Genomic DNA, 19,430 nt, shown 5'->3' on the forward strand with positions numbered 1-19,430 from the left:
CCACATTAATTATGTAGGAAACAGACATAGCACTTTAAGTTCCAAAGTGATGGTAGAGTAGGAGAATATAAGAAAGGTACATACAGCTGTAAAGGGGACTGAGGCAGTATAGGTGTCTGTACCAAGAGTTGATTACAGTGTCTCAGTTAAACTATCCTGTGAGGAAAAAGGCTTTCAGGTCCGAGGTGAAGGAAGCCAGAGAAGCAGTAGTGCGTAGGTTTGGAGCTAGTAAATTCCAGCTTCTAGCAGCACTTCATGAGAATTGGTGTGCCATTAGTTGTTTCTTTTTAAAGGCTGCGGGATCAAGGGGCATTGCTTCGGTGTTTCGCGTTGGTGAGCTAGCGAAGTGTGTTGTGCACTTGTTGCAAAGATATAGGTTTGTAACCCGCTAGGCATGATTTGCAAGTAATGCACGGCTAACTCAATCCTTTGTTCGACCTGATGTTGGTAAATGAGCATCACAGACAGCTTTGCTACTTCTCAACGCACATTAACAAGAGGCAAGAAACAAAACAATTCCTATTCTATGCTACGTAAATAGCCATTATGCGCAAGTCTGGCACCCAGCCCTACATACATACCATCTAGTGCCTAGCTGTAGTTTTTCAACCCTACCTCTGCCGGCACCTAGGGAAAGCTAGCAAACCTATACATTTCTGATAACTAGAAACCCGGAGGATGCTAGGGAGGTATGGCTAGCGTGGATCCCCCAACGGTTTCTTACCCAGAATCCCCTGCAAACCCTCAAATTTAGCTGGGAAAAAAAACAATTTTTCCACACATTATGTGGAAAAGTTGTGGCATCACCGGGCTGACACAAATTTCCTACCACCTAGCGTTCCCCCAGGTCTCCCGATAAAAATGGTGCCTCACTCAAGTGGGCGGCCCAAGTACCCACGACAGGCAAGGGCCCAAATGTTAGCTGCCACACCGATTTCTGTCCGCAGCCTGCAGCCACAGGTTACTAATCAACCGTGGCCCTGGTAACTTAACCCACGAATACATGCAAATATCCTGAAAGCGTTTGAGGCCCAGCTTCCATATCTTCAGCCTTCAGTGATCATGCTGTTTTTAGGTCTCGCCTGGCGAAAGCAGTGCATGCGTTGCTCTCGCCATGAAGAAGACCTTTAGTAATCGATTCACCTGAATGCACATGCGTGGTGGATGGACAAAGATGGCTGCTCTCGCCATCCACCACGCTAAACATGCACGCGTACTGACAAAAAAATGCACGCGCATGTGGACAGCCCAACGCCATCTTTGTTTAGTTTCATTAGCGTAGGGCTGTGCACACGCACGCGCATTTTTTTGCCCGAACACGTGCTTTCCATTGTCATGGCAAGTCGTCACGCTGCCTTGTTTAGGTTTGGCCTGGTTGACTTGTTCTTGTTGCACGGATGAATACACTCGAGAAATACAGGCGGAACATCCCCACCACAAACATGTTAGCTATACACCAATCCCTTACACGATTACCCACCGTGTCCATAGAGAGATTATGTAGAGAATGTTTTGGTACGACAAACACTTCCGGCTAGATCAAAGTTTTTTTTTCTTGCTTCATTATTTATTTTCACACAATTAACGCCAATAGATGTAGCGGTGGGAAACAACGCAATGTAGATATACTGACGCCTTGTCAAACAGCCTGCAGAGGCCCAGCCAGGATCTTCAACGCTGATGTCCTTGAGGTGTTGTTGTATGCCGCTAGAGTGATATCTACTAATTGATGCAGTGGTGAAAGCAGTGCTACATGACATGTTTGGTGCAGTTTGGAGCGCCTGGTTGGCATTAGTGATGCTGAGCTGAACAAAACTGTGTATCGAGCCGTGGTCTTCGAGGGAGCACTGTGTGGACATTCCAACACCTAAATTCCCTATTATTTGACCCACATTAATTACCCATTAACTTCTGACACCCTGTGTAAAATTACAGGAGTCCAATTCAAAATACAGAAACTTCAAATTGGATTGGCACTACAATCCCAAACACTTGCTTGCAACAGTACCGTAATTGCTTAAAAATTAGAAGGGTGTGGGTGAATTGAACATCCGCAGCAGGGTCATAGGCATGCTGTCACTGTATGCGGAAGTGGTGGCTGTTAGAAGGACGTGGTGCTTGCCTACTGTGCCCCCATCGCTGGGTTGTACTCACCGCACTCCGGCTGCTCCTCCCAAGGCTCTGCCAATTGCCCGCAGCCCAGACCTCGATGGTGCTGTGGAGTGAGGAGAGGTAGCCGCACTGATTCCAACTGCCACCCCAGGACTGTGCCACACACCCACGCCAACACCAGACACCAACAGGCGGCTATCATTCTAGCTAGAAACACTCACCCCCCATGGCCGCAGACTGCCCAGGCACCGAGGCAGGCGAGCGCCGGTACACAAGAGAACTAGCAATACAAGCTTGTGCGTACACTCTTCTTATTCCTCTTCCCCATCTGTTGCAGGTAGTTTGGCAGATGCCGCGATGGGTAAACAGACATAGTATCGAAGTAAAAATATTGACAGGACAGAATATCGAGTTTTTAATATAGAATGGACAGAATAGCGAATTGCGAAAATATAGTGGTGAAGAATATTGAAAATCAGGTAAGAAATATCGATTAAAATAATATCAAAGTAAGTAATATCGACAGTAATAATATAGTTGTTAAAAATATCGAATTTATTTATAGTGTTTTAAGTGTTAGTATATGTGTTAAAAGTATGTATCAATTTTGGAATGTATGTTTGAATATTTTTAAAGTAATGAATTTAATGTTATTTAATTTTTGTGTAATTTAATTCCGTAGCGGGTTGTGGGTTTATAGGGGATTAGGGTGGGAAGTAATGTAATTATAGTACATAAAATAATTTTTAGGAATTATTAATTATTTTTAATGTAATTTGGCGTTTTACTTCTGTAGCGGGTTGTGGTTTTATAGGGGAATAGGGTCGGAAGAAATGTAATTATTATGAGGTAATTATTAATTGGTATTGAAAATTAAATGGTTGATTAATTATTAATTGTTAGATAATTTGTATTAATTGGTAATTAATTTGTATTAATTGTTAATTAATAATTATGTTAATTGTATTAATTTATTATTTGTAGCGGGTTGTGGGTTTATAGGGGAATATGGTGGGAAGTAATTTAATTGTAAATAAATAATTATAGAAATAATTTTTGTATATTGATAATTAATCTATTATTAATTATTTATTAATTAGTATTAATTGTATTTAATAATTTTTGGGATTGAAAATTAATTGGTTGTTAATTAATTAATAGGTAATAAAAAACAAAATTATTTGTATGCATAATTATTAAATATTGTGTAATTGGTAAATAATTGTAATACTTTTTTGGGGGTATTAATAATTAATTTATTTTTAATAACATATTAAATTATTATTTTCCCTACTATTGCACTCACTGGAGTGGGAATAGTAATTTTTACCCCTACGCTATCCAACGCTTTCCCTACTGTTGCACTCTTTGGAGTGGGAATAGTAATTTTTACCCCTACGCTATCCAACGCTTTTCCTACTATTGCACTCACTGGAGTGGGAATAGTAATTTTTACCCCTACGCTATCCAACGCTTTCCCAACTATTGCACTTACTGGAGTGGGAATAATAATTTTTACCCCAACGCTATCCAAAGCTTTCCCTACTGTTGCGCTCTTTGGAGTGGGAATTGTAATTTTTACCCCTATGCTATCCAACGCTTTCCCTACAGTTGCACTCACTGGAGTGGGAATAGTAAATTTTACCCTCCCGCTATCCAACGCTTTCCCTACTGTTGCACTCTCTGGGGTGGGAATAGTAATTTTTATCCCTACGCTATCCAACGCGTTCCCTACTGTTGCACTCTTTGGAGTGGGAATAGTAATTTTTACCCCTACGCTATCCAATGCTTTCCCTACTGTTTCACTCACTGGAGTGGGAATAGTAATTTTTACCCTCCCGCTATCCAACGCTTTCCCTACTATTGCACTTACTGGAGTGGTAATAATAAATTTTACCCCAACGCTATCCAATGCTTTCCCTATTATTGCACTCTCTGGAGTTGGAATAGTAATTTTTACCCTCCCGCTATCCAACGCTTTCCCTACTATTGCACTTACTGGAGTGGTAATAGTAAATTTTACCCGCCTGCTATCCTACGCAAAAAATATTGAATATATTTAAATATTACGTTAATATATGTATTATTTTGTTTTCTTTACTTACATTAATTATTTATTAATGTTAAAGTTATTTAAGTATTTTTAAGTATGTTTCAGTTAATTATATTTCATTAATTTTACATTACTTTTAAGACATTTTAAAAATTCGATATTTTGACTAACTATATTTTTTACAACGATATTTTGGATTCGATATTTTTGTACTTACCTGTTTGGAGATAGGGCTTCGATATTTTGGCATTCTATATTTTTCCTTCTATATTTTGGTAGTTCGATATTCTCCTTCTCGATATTTTGTCAGTGATCCGCTGCGATGCCACATGGGAATTGTAGTTTTCTTTTTTCTCACCTTAGTGCACTAGTTTGCAAGGTCACCGCCTGTTCAGGAGATGCCCAGTCAATAGGAGGATAATATAACATGCTAGGGAATCAGTAGATTACAACTGCTTTGTTGAGAGTGTGACGCCGGTTGCAGCATCCTATTAAAATGCATCTGAGGAGGTTTATCCAATGTAATTATACCTATATTGTACAAGGTGTGGACGTCCTGCCAAAGAACAGGTGGCACTTTTTTTTTCTTGGGGAAAAATATAGTCAGACTCTCCAGGTTATAGAGGCATAAATTAGTACACTTTGCGGCACAAATACATGAATTTAGCGGCACAAAAATTGAAATGTTGCGGCATTTTAGCGGCAAATGTTTGTTTCTTTTTAAAAGCAAAATAAAAATTGACCCCAGCGCGCCCACATTTTTTCTTTTACAAAGAAAAAAATGCTCCCCTCGCTCGCTCTCTCTCCCCTCATTCGGTCTATAACTCACTCTTCCTCACCTGCTGAAAATCATATTTGCGGTCAAGACCGAGGTGATGTGATATATATTTTTTCCTCCTAATACATCACTGTTGGTCTTCACTAAAACAAAGCATTTCGGTCTTAATATTTATCAAACCTTTTCCAAATATAATTGCCTCAAAGTGCGCCAAATGGAGGCAAGTCAGACCCCACCAAGACGGTGTCTGCCCTCAAGCAATACATGTGATGTATAAAACTGGCGCAAACACTCTTCCTAAGGACCAACATAAAATGTAATAGGCAGCCCAGCTGGTGACAAAAGAAGCAGAGCATACACTGGAGCCAAACCCGGACACAGAGTACTGCTACAGGTACAAAAAAAGAACCATAAGTAAACAAATTCAATAATATTCAATGACAAAGTTAGAAAAAAACAGGCAGACTGTATCAACACCAGCAACAATCAAACGGAACAAGCTAAGTAAGATGCAACATGTTATCTCACCTTGCCACAGGTAATCCACTCTCAACCTTGCTTCTTTACTCCTTACATTTTCGTAGATAACATCCCATTATTATATAAAAAGAACAGCGGGAACACTAACATGAAGGATTCCTCTCTTCCTCCCATCTTTCTATCTGAATAATGCATTCCGTACCCTCTCTCCTCTGCCTGCCTTAGTAGCTCGCACTGTCTCCTTCTTTGCCACCTTACTACACAATACGTCAGTAAACTAACCGTTCCGCTCCTTACTCATAGTAAACTATCATGAGTAACCATTCCTGCAATATTGAAACTTTTCCAATATTTACTCATTTACCCATTATTTTTACAACTTGCCAAAACTAACGCTAATAATTGCTCCTAATTCCGATTAGTTTAATAGGTAGTGGAAGAAACGCTTCAGTTTCCTTGGAGCACAAAACGTACCCAATAACCAAAATAATTACAGTAATTCATAACCATTGGATTAACCACTAACTTTGGGTTGTGGAGAAGCGAGCTCTTCAATGCGTCATTAGTCGAATGGAATGCTATATAAAATCATGCTATGCTTTTTATTTCCATTATTGATGAAGTGGAAGGGCTTCATAACTCACTGGAGGCCTTGCCTCTTGAAAGGTCTCCCCCCACATTCAGCAATGGTAATAAGTAGCATATTTCACTTGCCCCATCTGCATTTAAGCTATTCATACAAATGAACTAATAGTAACTGGTGATTTACTGCAATATGAAGGCTAGGCTTTAAGCACTGACCAATGGAAGAGTTATGCAGTGTTGTACGGGCAGGAGCTCTCTTCCTCACCATCAGTGACTAACTTTGCAAAAGAGGCCAAGGCTTGACCAATGCAGAATTACCTTTCCCTGATCCAGCACATGTTGATAAGGTGCTCCTAAAAGGTTTGTTGGGCTGCAGCCTGAGAGACATAAGGACAGGTTCGGTGGGCTGGAAATCTGAGGCCTGCACACTCTATTATTCACTCTACTACTCACTCTACTACTCTCTACTACTCACTCTCTACTATCTACTAATCACTCTACTACTCTTTCCTACTCACTCTCTACTACTCACTATTACTCTGTACTTCTCACTCTCTACTATTCCCTCTCTACTCTCTACTACTCACTGTACTACTCTTTACTACTCACTCTCTACTACTCGCATTCTACTACTCACTCTTTCCTACTCTCTACTACTCACTCTTTCCTACTCTCTACTACTCACGCTCTACTACTTTACTACTCTACTCACTCTACTCTTTACTACTCACTCTACTGCTATTCACTCTACTACTCACCCTCTACTGCTCACTCTCTACCTCTCCCTACTACTCTCTACCTCTACCACTCATAAATACAAATCTATACATGCTTACATATATGCATACATATGCATTTATGTATATGAAAGTTTGAAATACACTAATAAAAGCAAAACTAAAAAAACACCTAATTACAAACAGAATTGCTTTAACTTAAACGAGGGCGAGACCTATTGCATTTTCAATGCTTGTTTATTGGTGCATCCCCTTTTCCTTCAACTCATTCCTGATGAAGACCCCATCCCCAAGGCGCGAAATTTCCTGTTTTCAATAGGGATCGAAACGTTGACAGTTTTTCTACTGCATTGTCAAACATGGATGACAGAGATTTGATATCTGCATTTATTTTGTTATGATTTGTCATATATGTACAGGCCAGTCATTCTGCCTGATAAGTTGTAAATATTGATTGCTGATGTATATATACGCACTACCTTCCCTCCTCACATCACCATCACAAATCCCTCCCATGCACTTCCCACTCCATCCTGGATGCACTCGCTTTCCTCTGAAATTTCTCAAACGTGACTTACATTGTGCTTTATAAGTTGATTAATTCCTGCTTTGTGATGAAATAAAATCACAACCATTGTTGGTACAAGTGCTTGGTGATGTTTGATTTTGATTAATGAATCAAGGATCTTTTTCTATATTTATAGAGTGTTCTCCACAGTGACACTAACTTATGTATCACTCGAGTGGGAGGCCCAAGTACCCGCGACAGGCGAGGGCCCAAAACGTATTGAGGCGACATCAAGATTGGCTATCACAAAACAACCTGGGTTTGCAAGGGGGGGGGTCACCTGGATTATTTTTTTGGGGGGGGGGGGAAGCGAGAGTTCTGTGCATAAGAAAACTGGTGTAAAATAGCAGCACGGAAGGGGGCGGAGAGGAGGCTATGAGGGAGAGCGACGTAAAGCCATATGGCTGCTTTGCACGTCTCGTGCACTGTATCTCTATGCCAGCGGTAGCTCTTTGAAAACTCCCTTACAAAATGTCTCGCTATCAGCGTATGCGCGCTGGCTCAGCGAGACCTAAAAAAGTGGAATCCCTCTGCTGTCTGCAGCAGAGGGATTTAGTGCCCCTGTTCTCATGACGGAATGGTTCCGTCATGAGAACAGGAGCACCGATGCTCATGACGGAACCATTCCGTCATGAGCATCAAAGGGGTTAAAGCACTGGTAAAGGCTGGCTTTACTAATAAGAATGTATATGTACCCAAACTAACCCATTTTAGCAACATTAGGAATAGATAATGAAAGACTGGGAGGAAAAACATTATGTCATATTTTATGCAGTTTGCATGCAGCTCTTTGATGACAGTTCTTAACAGTCACGGTTTTATATCAGGGATGTATCTTAGGTACTGTGGTAACAAATGGATCTTTGTAACAAAAGCAGTAATCCACACAGCTATCCGTACAAAATACAGATTTGGGATCTGCATGGTACGTGTTCTTTGCAGAAGGCATATTAATATTAACCTTCTGCGCTACTTTATGCCACTAGACAAAACTTGGATCTCTCTCTTTAACAGGAATCTTAATCACAAGAGTTATCTAGACATTTTTATTGCTGCCTGAAAGCTGGATGCAGAAGGGATTCTGCAAAAGATGTTTTTAAATCTTACGTTATTGCTAAGCACAGTGCCCCCCTTCCCTCCTGAGGTCAGCGTCCTCTCCCCAGGTCAGAGCCCAGTCGCACCCACCTACAGCCGGCCCTGGTGATGCTTATATGTGCACCACGATGTCACTTCCAATGCAGACGAGACCAACACAGATCAGATCAATGCCACCTACTGGCACCCGGAGGCACTTCTCAAGATTTTCCAGATTATGTCAAAAATTTGGGAAATATTCTACGGTGAGGAATTGGCAGTTAGAAGTATATCAGAAGCACTATAGCAATACAATATGACTTGGAAGCTATCATGGTGAGGACTTTTCAGGCACGCCATCTTTTTTCCCGCCCCAATAATATGCTGGCAGAAAGGGGAAGCAATATATGAAGTAACTCACTCAAAAGTGTAACACTACCCCTAATAATCCAATCACAATGGCTGCGACCACCCACCTGAAAAAATGATTCTCTTCCCTGCTGTAGTTTCCAGATTTTGTGTTATAAACGTTGAAAAATGCAAGGCTCCGTTTGCTTGATAGTGAGTTTTTGTCAGGATTTCCAACCAAAGGTACATTCTTCGTGTGGGGCACATTCTTCACTAGGAGTTTCATACGTTTACTCATTAGGCCTCAACCAGGATGCTAACTGGTTAAAATCAGCAGTCTACAACGGTCAGAATGCTGTCCCAAGTTCCGGCCTTTAAAAAACATTATTTTAACTTGTTTGTGGTCAATGAGCTTCATCAAAATTCCCAAACGAGCACAATGGCCACGGGTTTCGCTCTTTCAACTCGTGCTGTAATTCAAAGAAACTTCTTCCCGCAAGAAAATAAATTCCAATGTGCAATCATGCTTCAAAACTAAAACTATGTAAAAATGTTTCTCGATCAAGTCCTGTAGTAAAATGTGCCCATACTGCATGGACACTGTTCAGTGTGTAATTGCAGATTACTGCTTGTACAAGTCAACAACCAAAGCGAAAGTAAAATGCATAAAAATGAGTGGGGTAAAGCATATAAATACTTATTTTATTTGAAATGTTATGATACCACATGTGCTCTCAAAATTAAAGATAGTCTGTAAGAGTCTGAAGCAGAAGACTACCATCTCTTGATTCCAAAAAGTTCAGCGTTTGATGGTTTCAGCAGACTAGGGGCAAGGGTCAAACCTGACCACTTCAGTGAAAAATATGTTCATGCTGAATTTGTCTTCCATAAGCCTTCACCAGGGCAAATTCTTCATATTTTCCTCACTGAGTCAATGTAAAGAAAAATATTTTCATCGCTTTTGAGAAATAACTTCTATCAGGGATTCATAGTTCGCATATTCTCTGAGAGACTGTATCATGTCATCTAACAGTTCTTCCCCCAGCAGAAATCCTTGAATGTCGTGCAACGACTTGTTTATCCGATGGTCAGTGATTCGGTCTTGAGGAAAGTTGTAAGTCCTGATCTTCTCAGACCTTCCTTTTGTCCCAATCTAGCAGAGAAAACAAACAATATTTCACATTTACAATTCTGGAAAAAACAAAGCAACACACCTGTCAGTGTATTTAAAGAATCACAGCCATTTCAGTGTGAAGCAGTAAACCGAATGTTCCATTATGAACATTAGAGTAGTTGCTATCTCCCTTACGGATACTACACGAGCCTCACTATATAGGCTAAATTTTCAATTTGGTAACGTAACGGATTCGTATAATAGCAGGAAAATATTCGCCAACGTTTTTCCCAAGTGACAAACATTTCAGTGTAAATGGAAAATGTCAACATTAGCAAGAGGAAAAGACCATGCTATGGCTTGACATCCGATCCAAATCACAGGACGTCATCCGCACCTTTCCTTCAAGAGCGTGGTCATCGCAGCCCTTTGATGGATGAACTCAGACCCTTGACACTTTGGTGCAGGATGTAGACCAATTAAAAATTATTACGCTAAAAAACAGCTCTGATTGAGTGCTTCTCTTAAGTCAGACATCTTTTTACCTTGTGCAGGTTGTCCAACCAATACTTAGAGAGATAGGGATTTCTCACTAATAGTACAATCCTGCATCAATTACGCCACTAGAAACGAAAGCCCTAAAGAGGATATATTTTTTAGCTTTACAACAATAAAAGGATACAGAACCCAAGAAATGACCCCCAACTAAATATTTCTAGACCACAAGTGTGCAGTGAAATTTAAGTATGGTACTCTTGTTATTTGTAAGTGCAACTACTATTGTATTAACTGCTGGAATGACTACCTGTAACTTGCCGCGATTTCTCGTTCTTAAAGGTTTTTTGAAGGAAAAAAAAGTATGAAACTCATGTGAAAGCAGGCTTCACTGCAGATTTGTCTAATGATGCATCTTGCGCAGAAACCTACTGCTACTGAAAAAACGCTGGGGGAGATATGACTCCACATTTTCCTATTTTGCACCTGCTATCTATCACAGCATCCAAAATAAATGGATTATACCTGTTTATTGGAACCTCGCTAATTCTTTGAGCCCAGAGTTCTGCTGGTTCTACATTTATTTAATACATTGTTAATGGGGATAAAGCACAGCTCATTAAAAAGCCTAATTCAGCAAAACACCGAAATACCCACAGGCATTTCATTATTCTGATGCTCACGGAGGAATGCATTCCTCAAACAAATAAATTACACTCCAAAATGGAACATGGAACAAAAGATTTCTATTTGACCATTAAGGTGTCTAGTGCTTAGTGGTAACTGCAAAACCAACAAGCATTGGCAAAGTCAATAGGTCTTGCCTATGTAAGATTTATTGGCTTTTCTAATATTTTTTTAGCTTGGTTGCAAATGGCTGAAGGTAATGTAAACACAAAGCCAATGGATCTCGAGACCTATTAGCTTTGGCAATGCTTGGTATGGAATGCAATATGGCAATATACAAGTATTTATATAGTGTTTACAGCAGCTGATGTGCTAATGTTAAAGAACGCAGAATGCCCTTGCCAAGGTGTTAGTGTGTCCAGATTCATAAGCATTTTAGGACCACAAAAAAACAGTGAAAATGTGCCTTATAAATGCGTTGAATGTAGCATAAGTTGTAGATGGAAAGAAAAATACAATAGGTTACAGCCTTTATTGCTTTGTGTTACTTTGGGTGCAATGGTTACAAAAGAACCAAAAACACTCCTGACTGCTTGTTTAGTAGTAAAATATAGCAATAATAGGTGTTCAGTGGGTTTCCTAGTAATTTTGGTTCCTATGCCACTGCACCTGTTGCTTCATTCAAAACGAGACCCTAGTGACTGCAAGTTAATTGCACTTGTGACTGTTTGTTTAGTAGTAAAATATAGCAATAATAGGTGTTCTGTTGATTTCCTAGACCTTTTGGCACCTGTGCAACTGCACCTGCTGCACCATTCAAATCATGGCCCTAGTGTCTGCAAGGTAACTGCACTTGTGATTGTTTGTTTAGTAGCAAAATATAGCAATAATCAGTTTTCAGTGGGTTTCCTAGACCTTTTGACCTCTGTGCCACTGCAACTGCTGCACCATTCAAATCATGAACCTAGTGCCTGCAAGGTAATTGCACTTGTGACTGCTTGTTCAGTAGCAAAATATTGAAATAATCAGTGCTCAGTAGGTTTCCTAACCCTTTTAGCCTCTGTGCCACTGCACCATTGAAATCACGACCCTATTGCCTGCAAGGACAAATTAGGAAATTGTTTCTATCCAGTAATACAAGTGTTCCAAAAAAGGTACAGTTGCAGACTGAACCAATCATTATTGTACAGCCAAACAAACACAAAAGCTTTCATAGAAAGTGCCTTTAAAATTATCCAACTCTCCAAAAAGAGTTACCTTAGATGTCATAAATAAAGCATATTCTTTACACATCAAAGTGAAAACCAAGCACTGGTAAACTGTGTTACAATGTGGCTGGCTCTTACCTGTGAAAATACCTTTCCCTGTGTTTGACAGTGAATGGTCCATAAAAATATGTTTGAGTGACACTGAGAAATGTGGTTTTGTACTTTTTTCCTAAAAAGGCGGTTTCATTGGTTTCATAAATTAAATGGACTCACCAAAGAAAAGGTATTTCGCAAAAAATTTGCAAATGTTTTGTGTAGCTGAAGGAAAAGATACCTTTTGAGATGGCTATGTCTAAAATAACGACAAGCATTTGCAATGCAATAGGTCTTGCATTACTGTAAGTTTGAGCTATTGGCGCTGCAAATAATAGTGCAATACCAAGAGCTTAAACTTTCAGTAATGTGAGACCTATTGCATTGCAAATGCTTGTTTATTATGGATCAAGTGGACTAGGCTTTGAGGTCTGGTGAATAAGGCAATGGTTTTCATTAGGGGTCTTTTTTGTGAAACAAGAATTTTATTTTTCTTAAACCATAACGCAAAACTGGCCAACACACAAGTCGCTTCCTTGGGGCTAGTAACTGTGCCGAATGCTAATGCAAATTCCTATTTATGAGATAATCAACATCCAATTCTACAATGAGGCGAATGTCCGGATATTAACAAAAATAGCAAATAAAGGTATTAGTGCTTTAAATAACAAAATCGTAATAATGAGAGAAAGGTAATGCTCCTGAATGTTAAAAGGATTCTTGTCAATTCATCATGGCATGATGACCGCTGTGGTCTAATAGTGCATGGTCTAGTAAAGTATACCGGTATAGCACTTGGTACTGGCTTTGGCACAGAGGAAGCGACTTGTGTCGTGAAACATGTGTTGGCCAGTTTTCCTTTGTGGTTTAAAAAAAATTGATTTCTTGTTTCAAATACAGACCACTAATCCATCAATGTTCTTTAGCTCACTTCGCCACCCCTTGTTCAGACCCAGCCATGGGGGAAGAGTTCCCACACTGAAATCCACAGTTCCTTGGCAGGTAGAATGTGGGAAGAGCAAAGCCAGTCTCCGCTGAAGGCCACCAACCCCATGAGAAAGCTGCAGGGCCTCTTCCCACAAGCATTGCTTCTCGCTGTAATATTCTCATTAGGAGGACCGTGGTATCAGCCAGATAGGTGGACCTAAGAGGTACATCTGGTGATATTATTCCCTGACTCTTTCACGTCACAAGTTGCATTTTCACCATAGCTCACTGCCTAAAGTAAGCGTATGACACTACTAGGATCAGAAACATCCCTGCTGCTCAGGGACAGTCAGGGTCCCCCTGCCTGAGACAAGGACTGGGTGGGGAGAGATCTCCTCAGTGCACGGACGAGTGAGTCACCACTAGGCTTGTGAGAGTGTGGATGAGAAAAGTATGTGAAGATATGTGCCTCAAGTGCGCGTGTTAACCCAGTTTTTGAAAGTTGTGGACTTATTTTCTGTGATTTCACCCTGCTCTGACAGAGTGCGTTGCCATTTAACCACGAACATGGCACACAATCAGTTTGCTTTTCTCTGGAGGCACTATGTGTGGTAACTGACTCTAGGCTGTTTGGAGTATTTAATATAGTAGTTACAAGTACAGATGTTCAGACCAGGACTAGCCCCACCAGGAGCAGCCAGCGTGCTGCTCAGCCCTTCTCCAACTGTAGTCTCTGACCTCCAACATTCCACATTACATCATTCTAGGAGGAACTCACTGGAAGAGCATGAACACATTGAAACCAGGGTACAACATTTCCTCCTTTCTTCCAAAAAGGAAAACAGAAAAGAAAACCAAGATAGAGGAAAGACAAAGAGTAAATAAGAAACATTGCAAACCAACGAGAGAAGAGAGTAACAAAAGAACATGCGAAGATATAAATGAGGAAACAGATAAGTAACAGGTGAGGAAAACAGATTAAAAGAAAGACAAAAGGTGAGAATGCTATCCTCCCTTCTGACACAACAGAAACAAAAAGAGAAAATACCAACGACTACCTCAAGACATACTTGCTGGCCAGGCATGTATAAAAAGAGACAAGTCATAGCACAACACAATGACCAACAGACCAAAACAAGATACTAACAAAGAAAACAGAAAGAAAACCTCCAATGGACAAAAGAAAACAACGGTAACGAGAAAGACAGAGAAGAATAGAATCCAGAATCGACAGATGACACCAATAAACGATATCAAAAGGAAAACTGAGCTGTAACAGGAAATAGTGAGACAATTAAAATAAATCACTCATACTTCCCATTAAATTAAAAATCTCAATATAATAAAAACAAGACGTTGAATACCAAATTGGAAGATTTGAACAAAACAAACTTGAGTGAAACACCAATTGCTATTTAGACCAAATACACACCCTGTGAAGGTGATATTGTACTAAACATGTGTGCACTGTTGTGAAGGGACTTAAACCCATACAACACTCTTCAAGGAGAGGTAAAATGTTGTGCACTGAACAGAAGGGACTGTAACTCTTTTTGGGAGTAATAATTTGAATGTGCAAAGGCAATCTCGAGTGGAGATTAAAATGTTGTGCACTATAGAAACAGAGTACAACTCACACTACACACCTTAAGAAAGGTAAATCGAGAGAAAAGAATATAAATGAATGTAAGTACGTGAATGAACACACCTCGAATTAAGGTCACATGTTGTGCACCATGTGTAAGGACGCACCTCGTGGAGAGGTACAGACAACGTGCACTGAGCAAAGGGAATAGGACACATGCGAAACACCTCGAGTGGAGGTAAAAAGTTGTGTACAGGTAGTGCAGTGTAGCAACAGGATTAAAACCTGTGTGACACACCTCGTGTGGAGGTAAAACATTGTGCACTGTAAGAATGGGCGTAGAGCCCGTAAGACACATCCTGTGTAGGTTAACAGATCGAGACACGACGACCTCGTGTGAAGGTCTGTAGTTGCGCACTGTAATGACGGGGAAGCAAACAAGACTGAATCCTAGATGCAAAATTGCCTTGGACGTAGCAACAAAACACAGATCAGTGGGCAAGTGTATTGTGCATTAAGTAACAGAAGCCCTAGACAGCTGAATAAGTTAAACAAACCCTATGGACAAAACTAGAAGGGTCAAGTAATGCACCTTCTCAAATGAAAACCCACAAACTGAAAGGAAAACTCTACAGGTGGTCTTACTATGACTTCCAATTACTCTGGAGAAAATTATGTATTAAAAACAATGTTCGAGTATGCATGAATATCTAAAAATGTTTAAAATCAAAAAAAATTCATATGAAAGGTTCTGAGCAAACAAACTGTGCATACATGTAAGACCAAGAGTAAATGAGCTCTGTAAATCAGAAAAACATAGTCGAACGAATGCTACGTAAATCACTGAAGACACACAGAATTACATGAACAAGTGTGACCAAGCAGAGACTGAAGCTGCAACGATGGATTTGAAAAACTGGCTGAGGCGATACATGTTTCCAAAAGGAAAATGGCGTGCTCCTCAAACGGCGTGTGACTGGGCAGGACACATTGTGTATCAGACGTAGGAACAGACAGATGGGCCGCCAAAAATAAAGTAACTGAGTACCTTTAGTGTGACAGCATCGGAAACAATTTACCAGACACCTAAAGAATGCCTCGACGATTATACCAAGGCCGTCCGACCGCGTTGACTTCAAACTCCATGCGGCCACGTTGAAAAAGTATAGGGAATCCCTCGCAGTCGAATCCTCAACATACAGAACCAAATGAACTCTGCGTTGTGACCGGTTCCCAACTGACCTTGATGACACTTTATTTAGACAGGCAAGAAATGACGTGGTTGGTAAAACGTGTAGGAACGAATGCAGAGTCATGACAATTTCAAAATGGCGGCACGTGTTGCAGACGTCCCGCCGGATGGCTCACGGCACGTCTGTGTATAAGTGCATCCTTTCAGCAGCGCTAGACTGACAGCACCAACACCAGCGCGTAACCACAATGCAGGTGAGATTCCGGGCACTGTCGGTGGCTCGTACCTGGTCTATTTCAAATTTGAAGGTGGCGGTTGAACTGCCAAGCGTCGAAGGAACAGCTGGGGGCCCAAAAATAAATTTTAAAAACGTACCCCCATAAATCCACAACAGCAACAATTGAGTGGATGGCCGGGAGACAATCGTACGCCAAAACAGCCATCATACGCCAAACAGTCATCACACTACCACATAAGAAACACCAGCGCTGTGAATGACCACCGCTCAGTCCCGTGTGCAGTTTTTGTAGTTAGGTAAATGCACAGCAGACAGATGCCCATGTAGATCTTGACGGATGCTGCGCCCATGCGGTGTATACACACGTAGTAAGACTTTACCTTGTGGGCAATAACGTTGGTCCTCGTTTGTTGAGAGGTTAACCGCTTGTTTGTCGAGGGCTGGCATGCTGTGCTTTGAGCTCCTGTAGAAAATGTCGAGACGCTGTAGGAACAGCAAGTAGTTCATTGAGCAGCCTTTGAGCTGCAATTGTAGCTTGAAACGGAGATGATCTGGAACGATTGTGTTGAGGGCGACCGATGGCAGGGTCACTGGTGGGGCTGTGGTGCCAGTTAAATGACGAATGTGCGCAGCCGTATGTACAACCGTTGCTTCACCTTGACGTGAGGTTCCCAGATATTCCTGCTTGAAAATGGAGGTCTTGAAAGGTACACATGCACAGTTTCTTTGAGACAACTTGTCACCATAATATTGTAGATTGTAGTGCAGCTTGCTGCTCAGCCCTTCTCCAACTGTAGTCTCTGACCTCCAACATTCCACATTACATCATTCTAGGAGGAACTCACTGGAAGAGCATGAACACATTGAAAACAGGATACAACACTATGGTTGGCACTAAAATATGACAAGTCCTTATAGCGTACGAACACAACGGCCAGGTAGTGTTCTCCTTGGTGAAGGCAGTGCCAAAGACACTGTTCAGTTTCATATAGGAGCCGCCATCCCCCCTCACCCCCCCAACCCACGGGAAGTATTCAGAGCACTTCATGCTACGGGTTTATGTCACGATATGGGTTTCTAGTACACATTTAAAATTACTCGTTAATTAGTTTTTTGCACGGGATGTGAACTTGTGTCCTGCAGGTTGCACAAGATATCAGAGGAGAACGATTAACTCACCGAGTCATGCTGCTGTCATGTAGACAATAGTACTGTGATATGAAAGTGAGGACTGTATCCTGGAACAGTATGGCTGTTCCCAGCCTACATTTCAAACCATGCCCAGCCCATGGAACGCATGTCAGCGCTGGCGCTCTGTCCTTGGACATGCATGGGGAGTGCGTTCCTCATGACAGGACTCATTGGCCACTTAGCGAAATAAATCACCCACGGTGCAAATGGCGTGACTCAAAAAGAGCAACAAAAAGGTGGGATGTTAACATGGAACTGGAGCAGGCAATGCCAGGTTTGGGCCTGCCCGAAACTCGCAACCTTAACTGACGGGACACGCCTTTGGAAGAAACTGTCCCTACAGAATTGGGCAAAAGAAGTCCCAAATCCCCGGCCCCATCAACAGCTTATTCTTAAAATCTAAATCTGGATGTGCTAAAGACCGCAAGATGTTAGGGGCATGGGGTCTTGTACTGGGGTGCTTGCACCCCAGGGGGTCCCCCGAGTGCCCCTGGCGCGGGGCGGGCCAGGGCTGGCCCGAGTGACAAGCATAAAAGAGCACTCACAGGGCGGCGCGCAGTTCTGCCCCTGAAGTGAGATGTCAGCCCGGCCATCAGTGAGACAGGGAAGAGGTGCGACAGACAGTCTGTGAAAAGTAAGCACTTGGGGAGAAGGTGGATGTGCACAAACAGAACAGCAGACAGAGAGAGAAAACGAGGCAACCAGAGTGGATGGCAACAAAAAAGAGAGAAGTGCAAAAAAAGAAACCGAGAAGAGCAAAAAAGATCAAGCGACGGAGAAGGGAGAGCAGGTCAGAGAAGAGACAGTGAGGGGGACACAGAAAGGCTGGTACGGGACACAGAGAGAGCAAGTGTGACAGTCAGCCACACAGAAGAAGAGGCAACGGGAGAGATATAGAGAAAGGAGATTCTTGCAGAGTCACGTGGAGTGAGAAAGAGACAGTTAGTCAGGAGGTAAAGAAGAAGCGAGGTGGAGAAAGAAAGACAGGCAGAGAAAGTAGAACAGAAGAGATAAAAAAAGCACCACCGAGACAGAGCACCATACATCCGTGAGGTGAAAAAGGGCGGGAAGAACTGAGAGGGACAAAGAAAGTGCAGAGACAGAGGTACTGAAAAAGAGAGATCAAGAGTGCCACTGAGATATTGATAACAGGTGAATCCGACAGAGAACAAGCTGTCGGCATTGCGCAAAGGCAGACGCTTGTTTATATCTGCATCACACTTTCAGTTTAACAATAGCTGCCCCCCACACAGCACTCACGGGGTGGGGTGGAAGCTATTGTTAAAGTGAAAGCGCAGTGCAAAAATAAACACGTGGCCGCCATTGCCAAAGCCGACTGACTGAAAAAGCATATTGCTTACCGACTTATGAAGGAGACCATGTAACCCCACAAGTAAAAGATCCAGTCCGGATGGGCAGTTACAAAAGGAGACAGGGCGGTAACAAGGTGGGACTAAGAAGCCTCATATTGAATCGTAAGCCAGCATTTATCAAATACAATGCCACCAGCCAATGAAAAATATGGGCGGGGCTACTACAATATGCCTCGCAGAGCAAGCAGCGCATGAGCTGCAACACTAGACTCGACCAAAAAAAGGGCACAAGCAGGCACCATGGAAAAAGAACGCTGCATTCCTCTTTCCTATCAATGCTATAACTTTGAAGTCAGACAAAAGCAAAATAAACACCAGGCTTCCACGAGCACACAGCTTGAAATTTGACCTAGCCTTTGAATTAGGGGTGGGCAGTGAACTGCGCTCCGCCGGCAGAATTTGCAGAGTTTTGCCCACTCCGCTTGGAACACTGAGTTCAGCACAAAAAAAAACACTGAGCGGAGTTCACTGCCCATCCCTCTCTTCTCCTGAACTTGTGCCTGTGCGGCGAGCAGTACATTACTAACACACTAAGCAGCTTCTCGCCAAGTGATAATGGAGATACTGAGATGTAGCTGGTTGCTGTCAGCGGTTATTTTTAGATTTTTGTATTTGTCTTGTCTCTGAAAGTGAGTGCATGAATCTGGTGTTG

The 19,430-nt window shown here is 41.7% G+C and overlaps 1 protein-coding gene across 1 annotated transcript in view; it reads right to left on the reverse strand.

Moving 5' to 3' along the window:
- Positions 1-9,411: 9,411 nt before the first annotated feature.
- Positions 9,412-19,430, reverse strand: part of MTRF1L (mitochondrial translation release factor 1 like) — a 281,412-nt gene continuing 271,393 nt past the window's right edge. Inside the window, exon 7 of the mRNA XM_085612095.1 lies at positions 9,412-9,888. Coding sequence (XP_085468221.1) covers positions 9,688-9,888 — 201 coding nt within the window. The 3' untranslated portion in view covers positions 9,412-9,687. The remainder of the gene's footprint in view (positions 9,889-19,430) is intronic.

Source organism: Triturus cristatus, chromosome 6 (assembly GCF_964204655.1).
Source record: "Triturus cristatus chromosome 6, aTriCri1.1, whole genome shotgun sequence".
Classification (NCBI taxonomy): domain Eukaryota; kingdom Metazoa; phylum Chordata; class Amphibia; order Caudata; family Salamandridae; genus Triturus; species Triturus cristatus.